Consider the following 17,786-nt stretch of genomic DNA (forward strand, 5'->3'; position numbering starts at 1 on the left):
AAGGCCTCGCTGGTGTGTTCTTTCCACCGTGTGGTCCTACTGTGCACTGAGTACTCAGCTCACGCTGGCCTCGAGAGTTCAGCCGCACCCTGCTCAACCAGCGTTCCCCTGTCCCCATAGTCCTGCACTGGGACATCTGAGCAATACCAGTTACTGTGGTGGCTTCTGAACACTTGTGCCCATGCCTGCTTGTTTCCTGGGGCCAGGCCGGGCTGGCATGGGGGCCCAAAAATATATTTATTAAGATATTTACATACTATAGAATGAATTCACAGTTGTCAACCATCACCACTATATTTCCAGACACCGTCATTGCCCCAGTGGAAATCATATCAAGGTACCTATGCCCGTTCACTGTCCCTCCCACGCCCCTCCCCCAGCCGCTGGCGACAACCAGTCTACCTTCCACCTGTGGATTTGCCCGTTCTGGACATTTCATAAGTGGAATAAGGCGCTCCTTATTTTCTTTCTTTCGCTGAGCTATTTTCTTTCGCTGAGCTAATATTTCCAAGGCTCATCCGTGTTGTAACACATCCAGAGAGAGCTTCATTCCTTTTTATGACCGAGTACTATTCCCCTGCATGTGTCTGCCACATTTGTGTACCCACGTAGCCATTGATGACATGGGGGTTTATGACTCGTGTTGCTGTGAACATTGGTCCCCATGCGCTTATGTGGATGTGTTTCAATTTTCTCCACTGTATGCATAGGAGCAGAATTGCTGGGTCAGGTAGTAATGCTGTTTAATCGTTTTAAGACTTTTTTCGAACGGGCTGCGTCATTTTGCGTCCCCACCAACGATGTGTGAGGGCTCGTTTCTCAACATCCTTACCAGCACCTGTTACTATTTGTCTTCTTTTGGTGTTGTGATTTGTCGTCTGGCTATTCTAATGGGTGTCACGTGGGATCGCATTGAGTCTGAAATCACTCTTAAGATGGTAGCCAGAGAGCCCGGCTTCCTGGGTGAGCAGGTGTCCTGCAGCAGGGCTGGCGCCTTCCTGTGAAGGGACAGGAATAAACCTCTGTGCTGCGGAAGCATGCAGCTTCCAGAGACCGCGTGCAAAGGCATGGGGCTTCCAATAAAACTTAAACTCCATTTATGGGCACTGGAAATTGAATTTCATGTAATGTGCACAAGTCTTAAGGCATTGCTTTTGTTTCTTTTCCAACCACTTAAAACTGCGCTGCTTGCTCTTGCCCGCAGGCTGGATACCCACATGGGGCTGGCCACACCCAGCCTACCAGCCAGTTTGCTGACCCCTGCTCTAGATCATGCTTCTCAAATCTGTGGGTGTCTAAGAGTCGCCTGGGGCCTGAAGAAACTGAGCGCAGCCGCCCACCCCACCCCCCACCCCCCACCAGGATTCTGACTCGGCAGAGAATTTGCGTTTCACACCAGCCCAGGGAGAGCCCAGGTGCCAGTCTCCGAGACCCCACTGTGGATAGGGAGGGTCTAGGTACATCATGAAAGATGGGTGGGTTGAGGGTAGGGAGGCCTTGGGCACTGAAAGGGGTTGTGGGAGCAGTCTCTGGCGGGCTAGCCCCAGGCCCAGCCATTCACCGAGAGGACTCGCAGGGCCCAGCGTCTGTGATTTATTTCAGTGAAAGCCCCAGCACTACATCAGCACAGGGAAAAGGAGCATGGGGAGAAGTCGGGGACACGAGGCACAATCTACAGAGCCTATCCCAGGAGTCACACAGGACACTCCCCAGCCAGGAGCTATGACAACACGTGGGAGATGTCATCTTTCTGGAGCTTGTTGGAGACTCGGCGCCCAGGGTTTTTACTGGGGGCTGATCACATGACACCTCTGCCTGGCACGCCCCCAAATTCCAGACTCCCAGAGGAAGACCAGGTGTCAGCATGAAGCTCATTGTGCAACCGGGAACCTCTCGTCAGTTCTGCGAATGATGGGGACCCCAGGCTTCCAGACCAGCAGGTCATTCAGAAGAGACTGTCTCAGGATGGCTTCTGCACAACTTCCCCCAGTCTTCCAAGTGCTTCCCTGGCAGGCAGGGCCACCCCTTCCAGGCAGCTCCAGGTTTTGAAGCAGCCGCTGCCCCTGCCCCTGCCCGCCCAGCATTCTTACGTTGCTCGTCAGCAAGGTCTCCTTGAGCCCCAAGGAGCATCTGGAGAACCTGGTGGGGCTGGAGGTCAGAGGCCAGGGCAGCCTAGCTGTCCTGGCACTTGGAGTTACGGTGTGACCGATGGTCTGGCCTGTGGTGCTGCCCCTGGAGCAGGGGTGGCCGGTGTGGACACACAGAGCCTCGGAGCTGGGACAGGCACCCGCTGAGGACATGCAGCCAGGGGCCTCCTGGCCAGCGGGGCGGGACGAGACCACAGCGCCCACTCTGGCTTCCTGCGGAACTACATCCGTCGGCGTCCATGGCTTGGCCTCCGCAGAATTTATTTTCTCAGCCATGAGTTGATGGGTTGGACGGAGGATGCGAGGGCCCCTGACCAGCGGCGAGGGTGCAGCTGGGCAGGGGGTACGGAAAGGTGTGGGACCGAGCGCCCTGGTGGTTAGGAAGCTGTCTCGTGGAGGGCCGTGCTCTGCTATGCTCCCTGTGATGCAGGCCTCGGGTCCTGGGTCTCACCTTCGCCACTGCCTGTCCAGCCTGAATTGTGTCCCCCCAAAGGTATGTGTTGAAGTCCTAATGCCCAGCACCTCAGAGACTGACTGTATTTGGAGGTGGGGCTTTTGGAGAAGTGATTCAAGTCAAATGAGGTCGTTGAGATGGGTCCAACATGGCTGCTGTTCCTGTAAGAGGAGGAGATTAGGACACAGACATGCACAGAGGGGAGAAGAAAGCCATCTGCACCCCAAGGAGAGCAGCCTCAGGAGGAGCAGCCCTGCCTGCACGTGATCTCAGCCTCCGGCCTTCAGGACTGTTGTTGGAGCCGACTGGTCTGTGGCACTTTGTCACAACAGGCCCAGGACACACGCATACTGCATGTGCAGTGGACATAAACTCAACCTGGGCAGAAGGAGGCAGGAAGGACCACTGTCCTCACCCTGGGTCTGTGGGATTTTGTGGCAGCCCAGCGTTTCTTGAGCACACACCTGCCCGGGACACAGCCAGAGGCCCCAGCTCCTAGAGGACACGAGCTGCAGTGGGCAGCCCTGCGCGGGAGTGGGGAGGTTAGCTAGGCTGACACCCAACCTCCCACCCTCCTGACCCTGACAGCACCCAGTTAATGGGGTCAGTCAAACCCTCGTGCATTAGTTCCCACTGGTGCCCCCCATGGAACACACTGGGGTCTCCTGAGGCCACACCAGCCCCTGTGGAATCACCTTTGTTCAGACACGCTTCCTCAGGACGGCTCCCTCGTGCACACAGGCCACTATGCAAGGGTCTGAGGCAGTCCCGGCCCCACCCCTTGGTCCCTATGGAGGGGGAGAGGATGCGCTCTCAAGGGTTTTACGTACCTGCTTGGAAGCGCGTACACTAGCGGGCTTCCCATGGCACAGGGGACGCCAGGAGGCATTCTCACAGGTGACCTTGCTGTCCATGGTGTGGCCCTGCCCCTGTGAACGCCAAGCCATTGCCCTACCACCATCGGAGGCTCTGTGGACAGGGGTCCCACGTGGCAGCAGGTCCCCAGGAGGCCACACGTCTGTCTGCCGGGAGGGAATGCTTCACCTGGTACCTGTCAGGGGCGAGAGCAGGTTGAGCACTGTGGCCTGTTTCTAATTCATGTCAGGATTTGATCCAAGACTTTCTTTGGCTGCATCTCCACTAGGGTTTCTGGGCGGGAATTCCTGCCCATTCTCATGAATTTTCTTCGCTTTCTTGACCCTGAATCCCGAGAAAAGTTGTTCGGGGAAATCAGGAAAATCGGCTCCTTGAACCCAGGTGTTTGGCAGTATCGGCCGTCACTTTGTGGAAACGATTCATCGTGGAGAACAGAAAACAGTTTATAATCCCAAACAGTTGGGATTCGGGAATGGGAAAGTGGAAAAATTTCCTGAGAACGGGCGGGAATTCCCGCCCGGAAACCCTAATCTCAACCTTGTGGGGGCTGGGATGTGAGGCACTCCTACCTACCAGAGGGCCCAGGTGACAGTGATCAAACAACGGCCTGGGCGGGGAAATGTGCACAGTAAACACTGGCAGAGCAAGTGACTGTGACGTGAAGGGATGTCCCCAGGTGCCCCACTAAAAACAGGGAGAGGTTCTGCAGCTTCGTGGGCCTGGCATGTTCCTTCCCAAGTGTCCCCTGCTGTGTGCAGCCTGGAGTGCTGACGCCCTCGTCACTTTGGGTTAATTCCAGAGGAACTGGCAGTGGGGGTGGGGCCTCTGATATCAGTAGTGACCAGTGTTAGGGCCAGCTGTGCTTTTTGGGTCACCCACATGGAGTTAGGAGCACCCACCAAAGCACCATGCCTGGGTGTTCTCATTTAGTCCCTGTGTCAGCCCATGGGGAAGGGACCATCTGGCAGTGTCCTTGAGGGTGAGTGGGCGTTGGGCGGCGGCGGCCATTGGTGAAGTTGTCCGTGTGCCCAGGACGAGTGTTCTACCCCTCCCCCCAACACACAGGCTATGCACACTGGAAGGGCCAAGTGCTGAACTCCGATGAGCTCCACGAGCTGTATGAAGGTCTGAAGCTGAATGACGTGAATAAGTATGACTACGTGCTCACGGGTAAGAGCCCAGCTGGGGGGGCTCGGGCGCTCCCACAGCACCCCCACCCTGGCCTCACCTCTGGCTCCTGCCTCCTTCAAGGAGGGGTGACACGTGCCGCCAAGAACTAGTGACCGCCTAGTGACGGCCATCCCTGGTGGCATGGTCTGGGGGCCCTGGCCATGCCAAGTCACTTCTGGGGCCACACTGGGGTTCCAGTGCCCAAGGGTGGAGACAGGTGGGGTCAGGCGTGAAAATACCCAGATAAGCAGCACTGCCGCCTGGTACCGTGTTTCCCCGAAAATAAGACCTGGCCAGACCATCAGTTCTAATGCGTCTTTTGGAATAAACATTAATATAAGACCCGGTCTTATTTAACTATAATACAAGACCGGGTCTTACTTTACTATAATATAAGACCAGATCTTTTATTAATTTTTGCTCCAAAAGACACATTAGAGCTGATTGTCCGGATAGGTCTTATTTTTGGGGAAACACGGTATGTTGGTCTCATTTACACACACCCCTGGTATAAAAAGAAATTTTTTTAAGTACTTGTTTGTGTTTACACACATGGTTAAAAGTGATATGCTTCTTATTGAAGTAGAAAGACAGAAGAAAAAATCCCCCGTACAGCGGTGACCCATGGCTTCTTCCTTTCATCTAAGACTTAACGCTCCTTTTGGGAAGCGCCCAGTGCCCCTCACTGACCAGTTGTTGGGGACACTTCATCCTCACCCTGGCTGCCGGACCTGAGACCCGCCGACCGTGGTGTGGGGTGGGGTGGGATGGTTTTTATGACGCTTCTTTCTCCTTTGCCAGCCAAGCCTTTGTTTTATGAAGGTGGCCTGATCTCGTGCCCACAGGTTACACAAGGGACAAGTCCTTCCTGGCCATGGTGGTGGACATTGTGCGGGAGCTGAAGCAGCAGAACTCACGGCTGGTATACGGTAGGCGCTGGGCTGTCACCGCCTGGAGTGGGGTCGAACCCTGGCCGGGGGTGGGGGAAGGGGGGGCGCTTAGCCTCCTTCCTCTGGGCACCCCTCCTGCTCCCCCAGCCTGTGAGCGCTGTCTGTGCTGGGCCTCTGGGAATGTGAGCCTTCTGACCTGGCGTGGGTGGGCGTCTGCGTGGGGCGTGTGAGAGGAGCAGGGCTAAGCGTGCTGTAATCAGTGTCAGTGTGCCAAGGTCGGGCTGCTCGGCACTGCAGTTGGGGTCTATGGGACGCCCCCAACTCTGAGGGGGTGGGGAATGCCCCGGGGCGGACTGGATGACAAAATGCCAAACACCAGTTAACAGACATAAGAATGGGAGGCTGTGATTTTCCCAAGCTTTTGGCGGCAGGTGAAGTTTATGGGCAAAGATAGTGTTGAGGGCTCTTTTTTGATTGGCTGTAGCTTTTGCTGAGAAGCTTCCCTTTGTCCCTCCGCAGTGTGCGATCCGGTGATGGGTGACAAGTGGAACAGCGAAGGCTCTATGGTTAGTCATTCTGTGCGTATTTAAGTGCTGCTGATGCTGTCAGTGCAAAAGCAGGGCACACCGCTCTGCCTGGGTGGACGCTGCTCCCAGGGGAGGCAGGACCCCCTTCCAGGGAGAAGCATGGCCGGCAGACGAGGCTTTCCATAAAAGGCCTGAGAGTCGATATCTTAGGGCCACATGTCCCTGTTGTAGCCAAAAGCAGCCAGAAAATTTACAAACGAATGGACATGACTGTTTGCTGATAAAATTTCATGTATGGAAACATTTTGAATTTCCTCTCATTTCCATGTGTCACAAAGTGTTCTTTTGACTTTGTCCCTCAACCGTTACAAAATGTTACAATCGCTCCCAGCCCATAGCTAAGGGACGCTGCCGTGGGACACAGGGGAGGCAGAGCACCGCTGGTGAAATCACCCCAGGGCCTTCACAGAAGCCGAGAGTGTTAGAGGAGGAGGGGTCTCGCCCAGCCCTCCCCCAGGAGCCCTTGGAGCCCTTTGGGTCAGCACACGCTGCCCGCACTCTCGGGTGCCGGTCTTACCGAGGGGCTCTGGCTGGGAATGTCTCCAGTTCCTTCTCCTCTTCTGTGTGCGTCAGCCTGTGTCCCTGTCTCCTTTTCTTCAGTACGTCCCAGAGGACCTCCTTCCTGTTTACAAAGAGAAGGTTGTGCCAGTTGCAGACATCATAACTCCCAACCAGTTCGAGGCTGAGTAAGTCATTTAAACCTGCTAAAGCTTGCAGACCACCCCACGAGGCGAGCCACAGAGACTGTGCAGGGAGCGTCCCCACGTCCCCTCTGGGGATTGCATTCACCTCCCTGGAATGTCCTCCCTCAGGGGAAGGGAAATCTGGCACCGTCCCTGCGCCAGGTAGCTGCCTGCACCCCTGCAAGCCAGGCTGACAAGGCGCCTGGACCCACCTGGTTTATATCCATCAATAACAGCAGTGGGTCGTTATTTTACCCTGACTCCCTGATGGTGATCGTGCTGACTCTCAGCTGTTTTCCTGAACAGCAGGGCCTTGGGGGCCACAAAGGGGGAAGAGGTGCTCTGGCGTATGGCTGACATAGGCCCTGCTGCCCGGCACCGGGTTTCCAAGGGCCTTTCTTGGATTGCATGACCCTACCTGATGGCTTGAAGAACCAGGTACCCAAGGTGGAAGGGGCATTTCCTGATGCCATGGGGTGTGCAGCCGAGCGCCCAAGTGGGTTCATGTCTGTCACTGTTTGGCTCTGCTGGACCATCAGCTGGGTTCCCTCTGTTTTCAAGGCCACTCTTTAAAGTCGGGGTGGGGGCACGTGGGGCCCGGGGATCCCTGCCCCAGGCCTGTCCTTCCCGGGGACGATGACTCACCGGAGGACCCTAACCTTTGGTGGGCTCATGAATGGGGTACACTAGCCACTTACAGCTCTGACTTCCCGTGGACGTGGATCGCCCTTGCTGGCCGCCTGTGCCGTGCTGGGGGTCACAAAGGGCTCCGCGTGCTGCTGCCCTTCATTGTTGTTACATGTACACGTTAACCACAGTCTAGAACCTCAGCACACCCGTGATGTGAGAGTTCCCGTTTAAAAGTAAAGTTTACTCTTGACTGGTCCCCAGACATGTCACGGTGGCCACCTCACCTGGTCCATGATGGCCCGTGATGGCCAGCAGGCTCTGAGATCATTCCCTGCGGGCATTGGGGCTGGGTACCAGTGCTGCTGTGGCTTTGGGAATGTTACAGGCAGGACCCAGGATGTAAAACCTCATCCCTGCCTGCCTGTCTTCCAGGTTACTGAGTGGCAGAAAGATCCATAGCCAGGAAGAAGCATTAGCGGTAAGAGGACCTGGCATGGGACAGGCGGCACTGCCCGTGGTGGGGAGGGAGGGGACGGGCGGCACTGCCCGCGGTGGGGAGGGGACAGCTGTATCTCCGTGGGAATGGGAGACAGGCACCCCAAGTGGCCAGCGTCCCAGCTCCCAGGCAGCTGGCCTGCAGGACCGGGGACGTGTTGTGCATTTCGTTCTGCACTTGGTTGGTCACCTGCAGCTCCGTGCTTGTCAGGTCTGGGTTAACCACTGTCTGCCCTGCTCACGACAGCAGGCTTTGTCTGAGCTGACTGGGGTGGCCACAGGAGAGTTCCATGGCAGGGAACGAGGTGTGGGGCCCTCCTCCCGCTCGGAGGGCCTTGCTCCGAACTGGGACGGCGCCCCCGGGGCCTCTGAGCCCCTGGTGTGTTGCTGAAGACATAGCAGTAGGTGTTTGTTGAATAAATGAATTAATGAATGAGTGGCTTCCCAGAGTGGACCGGAGGTGGGAGCCATGGTTGTTTGGTTGTTGCGATGTGTGCACCCAGATGGGGAAGGACAGCCGGCCCAACCTGGTTGGCACCTTCCTCCCGTCGGCAGACACCAATAGGCTGCAGGTGGGAGCCAGCAGGCGCACACGCTCAGACTTCAAGCCAGAGGGAAGGGGCACAGCGGCGCTAAGCAGGCCAAGCTGTCGTTCAGCAGAACTGTCGCTGGACGGGCACTGGACGGGCATGGGCCACTAAGGGCGGGTTCCCAAGACCTCTGCTCTGTTGTCTCCGCGCCCATCAGCCAAACCCTGTGAGAGCACGTCCCAGGCACAAGTGCCAGTCTGCCTGGCCGTTTGGGTTCACAGGGTCAGGGGTCAGGGGTGAGGAGGCGTAGCTGACATGCTCCCTGCGCCCGGGCAGGTGATGGACGTGCTGCACTCAATGGGCCCCGACACCGTGGTCATCACCAGCTCCGACCTGCCCTCCCCGCGGGGCAGTGACTACCTGATCGCGCTGGGGAGCCAGAGGATTCGTAAGTCCCGATCCGCCCCGGACGCCCCGCCCCTGACGCCCCGCCCCCGACGCCCCGTCCCGGACAACCCGCCCCTGACGCCCCGCCCCCGACGCCCCGCCCCGGACGCCCCGCCCCCGATGCCCCGCCCCGGACGCCCCTCCCTGACGCCCCGCCCCGGACGCCCCGCCCCGGACGCCCCTCCCTGACGCCCCGCCCCTGACACCCCGTCCCTGACGCCCCGCCCCGGACACCCCGCCCCAGCGCTGGGCTCCCGCCGCCTTTACGCCATCATGGCCCCTTGAGGCTTCCGCGAAGGTTTTGGGTCCAATAGAAAATCGTGCCTTACTCAGCAGTTCGCCAGTTTCCTGAACACTTATCACCCCCCGTGAAAGATGAGACTAAAAACAGAAACTGGAAGGATTTCCATGAGTCGGGGTGCTGACCCCTCACCCATGGTCGCCCAGCAGCCTGGATGCCCACGAGGTGCTGGCGGCGTGAAGATAACACCCTCTAACGTGAGGGGCATGAGGCACGCCCGGCTGGAGGCAGGGTCCCCGGGTCCAGGTGTCCACATGCCTCTCCTCCCGTAGAGCTGGCGGCTGCGCAGGCACTGGGAAGGCACCTCATGCTCTGCTGTGTCCTCTGTTAAATCGTGCAAATACCACGTGGGGTGGTGTTCTCTGCACCACACTAAAGTGACAGGAGCCTGGGGTGACCCCCGCTGCCCCAGAGAGCAGCCCCGCAGGCTCCCTCTGGAGCGGTGTGCAAGGACAGGCGCACACACACGCACACACACTCACTCCCAGAGGTTCACAGTCCTGCAGGGCGAGGCGCCCGCGTCACTCCTGCTTCCTCCACACCACACCACGTCACGTCACGCGTGCCAGGCCCTCGTCAGCTGCGTAGCAGCGCCATTCTGACTGTGGTCCTCTGGGCCTTCACTCTGCCACTTTCTCCCCCGGGGGAGGGCAGCTGCTGTGGGGCGTTGCCGCACCGGGCAGGACCTGAGCCCCGAGTTCTATCTGAGTGACCCCCCATGAGTGACAAGAGCCCCCAGGTGCAGAGCAGGGGAGGAGCAGGCAGGAGGCGCCCAGGCCTAGGGCTGGCCCTGTGCTGGCCGAGGGTCTGGGGTCCCAGCCAGCTGTGCTGTCCCCCAGGGCACCCCGACGGCTCCGTGGTGACGGAGCGGATCTGCATGGAGATGCGCAAGGTGGACGCCGTCTTTGTGGGCACGGGAGACCTCTTCGCCGCCATGCTCCTGGCGTGGACACATAAGCACCCCAACAATCTCAAGGTCAGCAGGACATGCCCCTCCTGCCGCGCCTGGTCCCCTGTGCCTCTGTGTGGAGCTGGTTACCACATCCAAAGACCAGAAAGGGGACAAGGGTTGTCATGAGCTGGGGGAACAGGGTGGACAGCGCTCAGGCGTGGGCTCCAGTGCCCCACGTCCCACGTCTGGGATGTGTCCCAGCCCCATCGCTGCTCACCATCTTGTTGGGTCCCCTCAAGGAAGAATTTGGAGGTCGGGATCTGGAAATGGATTCCCTTAAAGTTGTCTCTGCATGGCACCTGGGGCAGCCCCATTTCCCCCAAGGGCCCAGGCCACCCCAACATATCAACTAGGTTGGGTGTTGGGCCCCCTGTTCGTGTAATGCACAGCTGGCGCTGGGGCCCTTCGCCTCCCGCGTGCGGGCCTGCCCGTTTGATTGGCAGCAGCAGGCCCTCTGTCTGGTCCAGGCAGTGGTACCTTGGTACCAGAGGAGGCCTCCCTGCTGGGCTGCCCAAGGCCAAACCTGGGTTCGGGGGGCCCTGCGTCTGGGAGTCAGAGGGAGTTCCACCTGCACCCCCAGGGCGTGCAGAGCCCCGAGTCTGACTGGGCGGTGACTTTGGGCAGGAGCTCTTCCCCATTAGATTCTTTATCGCTAGCTCATTTCAGAAGCCTTACTAAGCACCCACTACGTGCCACGCAGTGTTGGCCGTCGGTGTCACAGCTCCTCCCCAGAGTTGCCTGTGGTCCAGAGGGGGCAGGCATCTGCTCAGCTCTTCAGGGATGGGCTGTCCCACGCTGGGGTGGGTCCAGCGGGTTGGGGAGCATGTGATGGCAGAGCCAGCGCCCTGGTGCCTCAGGGTGGAGACCGTGCTCTCCCAGGCAGCTGTGGGCAGCAGGGGTGGCCGGGCACAGTGGTTCGTCCTCCCTGCAGGTGGCCTGTGAGAAGACCGTGTCAGCCATGCACCATGTTCTTCAGCGGACCATCAAGTGTGCAAAAGGTACCGCCCACAGGCCCATGGGAGACCTGTGCCTCCCCGAGCGCCTGCTGCCTTCGGGGCCTCGGGTAGAGCGGTGGGAGGGAGGGGACAGCACCTGCTCGACTGTCAAGGGAGTGACCCTCCTGCTGTGGGTGGGGTTCCCGTGGCTCCCCTGGCCCTTGGCATTTAGAAATGGGCCAGTGGCAGCGGCGTGGAGCTCCCATGTAGACTGGGAACTCCAGGCTCAGCCTTCTCCCTGCTCTGCACCCGTCACTACCGCTTTCTTCGTTCTGCAGCCCAGGCTGGAGGAGGACGGAAGCCCAGCCCGGCGCAGCTGGAGCTGAGGATGGTGCAGAGCAAAAGGGACATCGAGAACCCGGAGATTGTCGTCCAGGCCACGGTGCTGTGAGGCCTCTTGTGTGCGCGCCTCTGACACAGAGGCTCTGTCTCCATCTCCATCTCTGTGAAAAATGTAACGTCTGCCTTAGCGCTGTGACCGAAACTTGATATTTTTTTCCTTTAGTGAGTTTCCAGCCTCAACTGGTCTTAATTGTGAAAATGTGCCGGTCATGCTTTTTGAAAATAACAAATCAATCTCAAATTTGTTATTTGGAAACCCGGCTCCCCCTGCCCACCCCCACCCCCCAATACCCCCCCGAAGGCTCCTGGACCTACCTGGAAAACCAGCTCTGTGGCCACTCTCTCAGGGGTGTCCTGCCCATCTTGGGGTATGTGGTGGAAGGGGCTGCTGCCCCCCAGAGAGTCACGTTGGCTCCCACTGTGTGGGCTGGGCCGGGGGAGGGGGAGGCCTGTGTCTCTGCGTCTCTGAGAACAAGTTTGGTGTTAGCCATTTGCATTCAGATGAATTATGCCAATTACCTCTATTGTCATTCTGACCTTCCCTCTGCTTCAGGATTTTTGCTTCTTACTTTGCTCCTCAGCAGGTCCCTGGGCATTTTGGATATTCTGCTTCTGTTTCACCTGTGGACAGGTGAATGCCTGCTGGCCCAGACCACACAGGCCTGCACAGTCACGTTGGCAGGGACCTTTCCAGGACCCTGAAAGTTCAAGTCTGTCTGCACACCTCCGCGAGACCACTCTGTGACCCACAAGTGTCTCTAGGGACCTGCTGAGCGACGCACAGAGGCCAGTAAAGAGGCTGGTGTGCGGCCGAGGGCGCCTGTGGGAAGATGCCACGTTGGGCTCCTTTTGGAAAACTCACCTTGTTTATGGTACAACGGGTTAAGCACTGCGTGTTTGCCCCCTGCTGCTGGTGACAAACGCATCATGTCACAGAGTTAGTGTCCAGACAGGTACAGAGGGCAGAGGTGGGCTGTGCAGGCCCAGCACCGTGGTGACTCTGGCTGGTCCCTACGCCTACCCTGTGGCTCAGGCTGCCAGGCTGCAGGCCACACCTACTCTTGCAGGGACCAGAGGGCCAGGCTCTGCCCCAGGGCTCAGAGAAGCCTGGTCCCCCACTGTGGGCACATTTCATCCCAAGGCCCTGGCACTAGTCCAATTGTCCACGGCCAGCGTGACCTCCTTGGCCCCCCCTTACCCAGAATTTTGAAGTCCCCCAGGCATGGCTACAGACAGGGGTGTCCATCCTGACAGATTCAGCCTGCCTTGATCTCAGCACCCACCCCCCACTCTGAGGGTGCAGAGGTTTGCCTCTCTCAGAAGCCCACAGCCTGGAGGGGACAGGGAGACTATAGAACTTAGGGGCCCAGATGTGGCCCCTGGGAAATCATTGTGAGGGCAGCCCTATTCCCCCTTCCACGGCTCTGTGCCCACAGGCAGGCCCTCTCCTGGAGCCCGCACACCTCCCCAGTAGTGCATTCTTCACTGTAGAAAATGCCCTGAAAAGAAGAGAAGCCACTCCCCCGAACCCACTGCACCCTCCCGCTGTCTTTCTTCCCACTCTGCTCACTTCTGAATGTCTTAATTCTCACGCAGTAGCGTTCCCAGCAGCGTGTGCACAGGGTCAGGGCATCTGTGTCCCTGTCATGTTTCCTGGTTTCGTGGGGACCAGCCAGAGTCACCCAGGCAGGGCCCTGGGCCTGCCCAGCACCTATAATGAAAAACACTGCCAAGTAGAGCTGGGGAGACGGCAATGAGAAAAGCCTTTTCTTTCCTTCTTTTTTTGTTTTAATATTGAGAGCCAGTGTAGAACTGGGGAAAGAACCTAAATGTGTCTGTTTTCCATGAGGTGGTGAAGACCCACCCGGAAAATACGGTTTGGGGCATTAGGCTCGCTCTGTGCACACAGCGAACCTGAGCGGAGACACTGAGCAAACGCTGCTCCACTCTTGGTTCCTTAGCTTTATTTCAGAGGCTTGGCCCCGCCTTAGATTTAGTCCTTTTACTTCTCTTTGTTAGGCATAGAATGATGAGAATTAGTCCTCCCTTAACGCTTCTGTAGACATGGACCGTGAGCCGACTTTCTTCTCTGTCCTCTGACTACTGGAAAGCCATGGGGAGATGAGGTGGCTGAGCCCTCTGAACTGAGAAAAGGAAATCAGGGCTCCCGAGACGAGCAGCTGGGAGGCGTGTCCCCCGTTCCCACTGTCGCTGAGCCTGTGCTGTCTTAGGCTGGTTTATACCTGCACGTCTCCCATCTGTGGTGACAACGGCGGAGGCCCCCAGCATTCTCAGTGTAGAATGTCCCATCCAGAAGTCATCCAGGCTCGTTGGCAGTAGTTCCTGGTACAGTTTGGATCCAAATTAGAATTAATCTTTGTTTTCACTTTCCATCGTTTAGTAACATGCCAAATGATAATGTATGTTAACATGGGTGGATGGGCTTGGAGCCGCCTGGTTGTCAGAGTGTAGATGTCAGTACTTACCAGTTTTTCAAACCTCCTGTAGACGTTAAAGATGAATTACAAAATATCCCTTTTTCTTAAGTCTTTGCCAAGCGCTGCTGAGGTAATTGTGTTAGTCCGTGTTATTTTTGCGTGTATGTCAGCGATGGTGAAAACAATGCTTTGCTGTCCCGTTCTTACACTTGTTAAAACTGGTTTTTAAAACGTTTAATTTTCCAATGGACCTGCACTGATGAGTAAGGGGAAGGTGTTTCGAGTGTTGAGAGCGCCAGAGCGTGCGACCTATACCGCGATGCCTGAGTCCTGTTGGAAAAGTCGCCTCCCCACTGCCACCATCCACGGTGACGAAAGAAACTCCGAATGCTGCTCCTGCAGGCCCATCTGGGGATGAGGAGACGGGCCTGGGATTGTGGATTTCCTGCTTGAACCTCATGTTCACTCCTCAGTTGAAATGTACAAAAGACGAGGTGAGAGCGTCTGGCCAGTGGACCCCCATGCACCATGCCTTTTCCTGCCCTTGGATGGGACCACCTGCTTGGGGTGTCAGGGTCCCCATCTGTGAATCAGAGATGCCCGTGACCATGTGACTGGGTTGAATTCAATGCCAGAATAGCCAGCAATCCCTGTCTTCCTTCTCTGCCACCCGCCTGGTCTCTCCAGCCTCCATGAACATTAACGGGAGAATGCGGGTCATCTCGGGAGCCTCCCGCCCCCAGTGCCCTCCTGGGCCAGAAGGAGGGGAGGGGAGTTTGTCAGTGAGCACAGTGGATCATGGACAGATGGGGGTGCTGTGAGTGGTCCTGGCTTTCAGAGTCTGGGTGGGAGCCGTGTGGCCCCCAAGTGGGGCACTGCTGCTCAGCCCACCTCTTCTCAGTCCACACCACCAGGCTGCAGGGGCTCGCCTTCCCATCTCGCTGTGCGGCTCTGCACTGAGATCTGGAGAGCCGGCTCCCATGCCGCCAGAGGGAGCGGGTCAGATATACGTGCTGTGTGGGTGCTCAGAAGGCCCCGTCTGGGGAGGGCCTCTCTGAGAGGCCAGGTCCACTGCCCCTCGCCAGGGCAGCCTTGAGCTTGGGCCCGTTGGGCTGGATGGCCGTCACTCCCCCAGGAGACCCCTACTGTCTGCAGGTCTGCCAACACGCACTGTCACGCTGGCCTTGCCTCAGTGATGGAGAGCCCACATGTGTGTCCTTGGAGCTGTGTGCACGGTTCGTATGCCTGTGCCACAGCCACTTTGTGACGTGCGGAATCAGGTGGCTGGCAGGTCTGCCGGTGAGAAGAACATCATGAGAGCCTGCGTGTTTTTAGAGAGGCAGTTCTGTGGTTTCAGCATCCAGCCACGTCTGCCAGCTTCTGCCTGCAGGGGGCATCGCGAGGGCACCGGAGGAGAGTGGCAGGCAGTCGGGGTCTCTGGCCCCCCACCTTGGTAGATTGCAAACATCAGTTCCCCCTTCTGGGGGGTGTTTCTTTAGTGTGGAAGTCTTTTCTGTCCATTGATGGGAACCAGACTTGCAGTCTGTGCCTCTGAGTGGGAGTGGGGGGCCTGTGTGTACCCCATCCCAGCATCACCCATCACCCCCACTGAGAAACCCCCACCAGGGCGTGCGGCCACAAGGCACGACTCAAATTCCTGAAATTGCGGGTTCTCATCGAGTGTCTTCCTGTGGACATCTGCAGTTTATTCTTGGTAGAAAATGTTTTCTGTGTAAGTGATTTAAAAACATCTTCGCATTCCTGCCTCTCATTAGAGGTTTGTACTCAGCACAATGTATTCATTCTGTTTATAAAAAAGAATTGAACGAGTAACTTTAGGTCAGACTTAGATAATATTTTTAAACTTTGTATTAATGGAAAGTTCTCCCTAGAATTTTCTTTTTAACGACTCGCAAAGTCAACAGGTGTTTTCAAAGCTTTCCCACTGTCCAAGCAGAGAAGAACCTTGTGCTTAAAGCGGGCTCCCCGTCCATCGCTGCTCATCCCCCGTGGATGAGCCTCGGTGGGGGTCCCCGAGCTTCAGGGTGGTCAGACGGAATGAAGCCCCCAGCCGCAGCCTGCCCTCCACCCCCACTCCACACCACTGTGGGCAAGTGCCAGTCTTTGTGCCACAGGACGCCCCTTCTGGTAGGAGATGGCTTCCTGAAGCCATGGGCCACTCTCCCTGGCCTGGGGCACCGCTGGCCTGCAGATCTGCTCTGACACCTGAGAGCAAGGGCCAGCCTTCCTGGTAGTGCCACCTGGAGCCCGTGCTGGGACCCTTGTCTTGGTGACAGGAGGGAGGGGTAGGTGTTAGTATTGGGGAACCGGAAACGAATTCTCCGTGTAGGACAGTGGTGTTTGAGTGCTTTTAATGTTAGCTGCGTACATTCCAATTTAGAATTTTAGTTGGCATTTCAACCGATGACTGTAAAACTGGACCAACAGAAAGACTGAGGTGCTGACTCAGGCCCACGAATGCTGGTCTTGCCCTTCCTGGAAATGAGCTTGGATTTTGGAGGCATGTCGAGGTGTGGTGCAGCCTTGGGACAACGCACATTGCCCCTGGGTCCCGGCTGTGAGGGGAGATGTCTCTGGGAGGTTCAGGCAGTTCCATTAGCCTGTGGCAACCAGCCCTGTCCCCGCGCGTGGACGTGTTTGTAAAGTGTCTGTTGTAGAGGCCTGTCTGCGGGTCCTGGCGACTGCTGATTCTCACAAATAAATATTTTCATGGTGATTGTGTTCAGGTGTGACGGTGGCTTTTCCCCACAGGATTCCCTTCTGTTAACGCCCTGTGCCGCCCCTAAACCACATTAACCAGGCAGTGCTCACTGCTGGACACCAAGTCCTTAAACGCCCCTCAAGAAAGGACCTGTCATTCCCCCTCCCTGGCCCTCGTCCCCTCTCCATCTGAGCCGCTCTGTGCTCCGTCCTGCGGACTGGTCCTTACGCTGGGCTGCAGGGGTCCGGCAAGACCCTCCCTGGCACGTTCCGAGCACCAGCTTCTGTCACTGATCACGTGTCACTGCCCCTCTGGGTTCCAGTTCCTTCACACTTGGGTGGTGCCCGCGCTGGTCCTCCTTGCCCAGCAGGTACTGTCCTCTCACCCACACCTCTGTAGATAAGTCCTGAGGTCACCTCCAGTCTCTGTGACAAAGGCACAGAGAGGGTGGGAGGATGTGAGATCTGCGTTGTGTCTGGAGCCTCTCTGACCAGTTCTCGAATCCACTCTGACCACCCGATGCCCCTTAGCTGGCCGGCAAGGCCCTGGCCCGGAAACCCACTGCTCGCAGAGGTTTCTGTGGCTGCTGTAACATTTCCACAAACTGCAGCTTCCACAACACAGGTTTGTCATGTTTAGTCTGGAGGTTGGAAGACTCATGGGTGGTCAGGGTTGGTCCCCCTCAGAGGCTCTGGGGAGAATCTGTTCCCTGCCTTTGATGGCTGCTCGAGGCGCCTGCATCCCGCGCCTCATGCTGCCCCTTTGGCCTCTGACACTGACCCTGCCACCTCCCTCTTTCAGAGACCCTGTGATGCTATCGTGCCCCCAGGTCACATCCCCCTGTCAAGATCCTTGGTCGCATCTGCAAAGTCCGCTGTGCCCTGTGAGACACAGTCACAGGTTCCAGGCACTGGACGGGGATTTGGGGGGGCATTTTTAACCCACCGTATGCTTGGTGGGGCACGGTGGGGCGAGCGAGTGCTGTCCCCGTCACCTGAGGCTGGGAGCCAATGTCACGCACAGCGTTTGAACCTCAGGCCTGGAGAGGACTCATGTGGGCTTCCTGTAAGGCGAGAAGACCAGCCGCCAGTCCAGCCCCATCCTGAGACCCCTGGCTCAGGGCTTTC

At 57.5% G+C, this 17,786-nt stretch overlaps 1 protein-coding gene across 3 annotated transcripts in view; it reads left to right on the top strand.

Moving 5' to 3' along the window:
* Window positions 1–16,674, top strand: part of PDXK (pyridoxal kinase) — a 30,969-nt gene extending 14,295 nt beyond the window's left edge. For 2 of the 3 annotated variants that reach the window (XM_081028761.1, XM_081028762.1), the window contains exons 3-11: window positions 4,543–4,647; window positions 5,493–5,576; window positions 6,057–6,103; window positions 6,725–6,810; window positions 7,870–7,915; window positions 8,799–8,910; window positions 10,050–10,186; window positions 11,094–11,160; window positions 11,436–16,674. In XM_081028761.1, coding sequence (XP_080884887.1) covers window positions 4,543–4,647; window positions 5,493–5,576; window positions 6,057–6,103; window positions 6,725–6,810; window positions 7,870–7,915; window positions 8,799–8,910; window positions 10,050–10,186; window positions 11,094–11,160; window positions 11,436–11,548 — 797 coding nt within the window. In that variant the 3' untranslated portion in view covers window positions 11,549–16,674. The remainder of the gene's footprint in view (window positions 1–4,542; window positions 4,648–5,492; window positions 5,577–6,056; window positions 6,104–6,724; window positions 6,811–7,869; window positions 7,916–8,798; window positions 8,911–10,049; window positions 10,187–11,093; window positions 11,161–11,435) is intronic. The other variant, XR_013991946.1, reaches the window with a different exon arrangement.
* Window positions 16,675–17,786: the final 1,112 nt, after the last annotated feature.

Source organism: Rhinolophus hipposideros, assembly GCF_964194185.1.
Source record: "Rhinolophus hipposideros genome assembly, chromosome: 2".
Lineage (NCBI taxonomy): Eukaryota > Metazoa > Chordata > Mammalia > Chiroptera > Rhinolophidae > Rhinolophus > Rhinolophus hipposideros.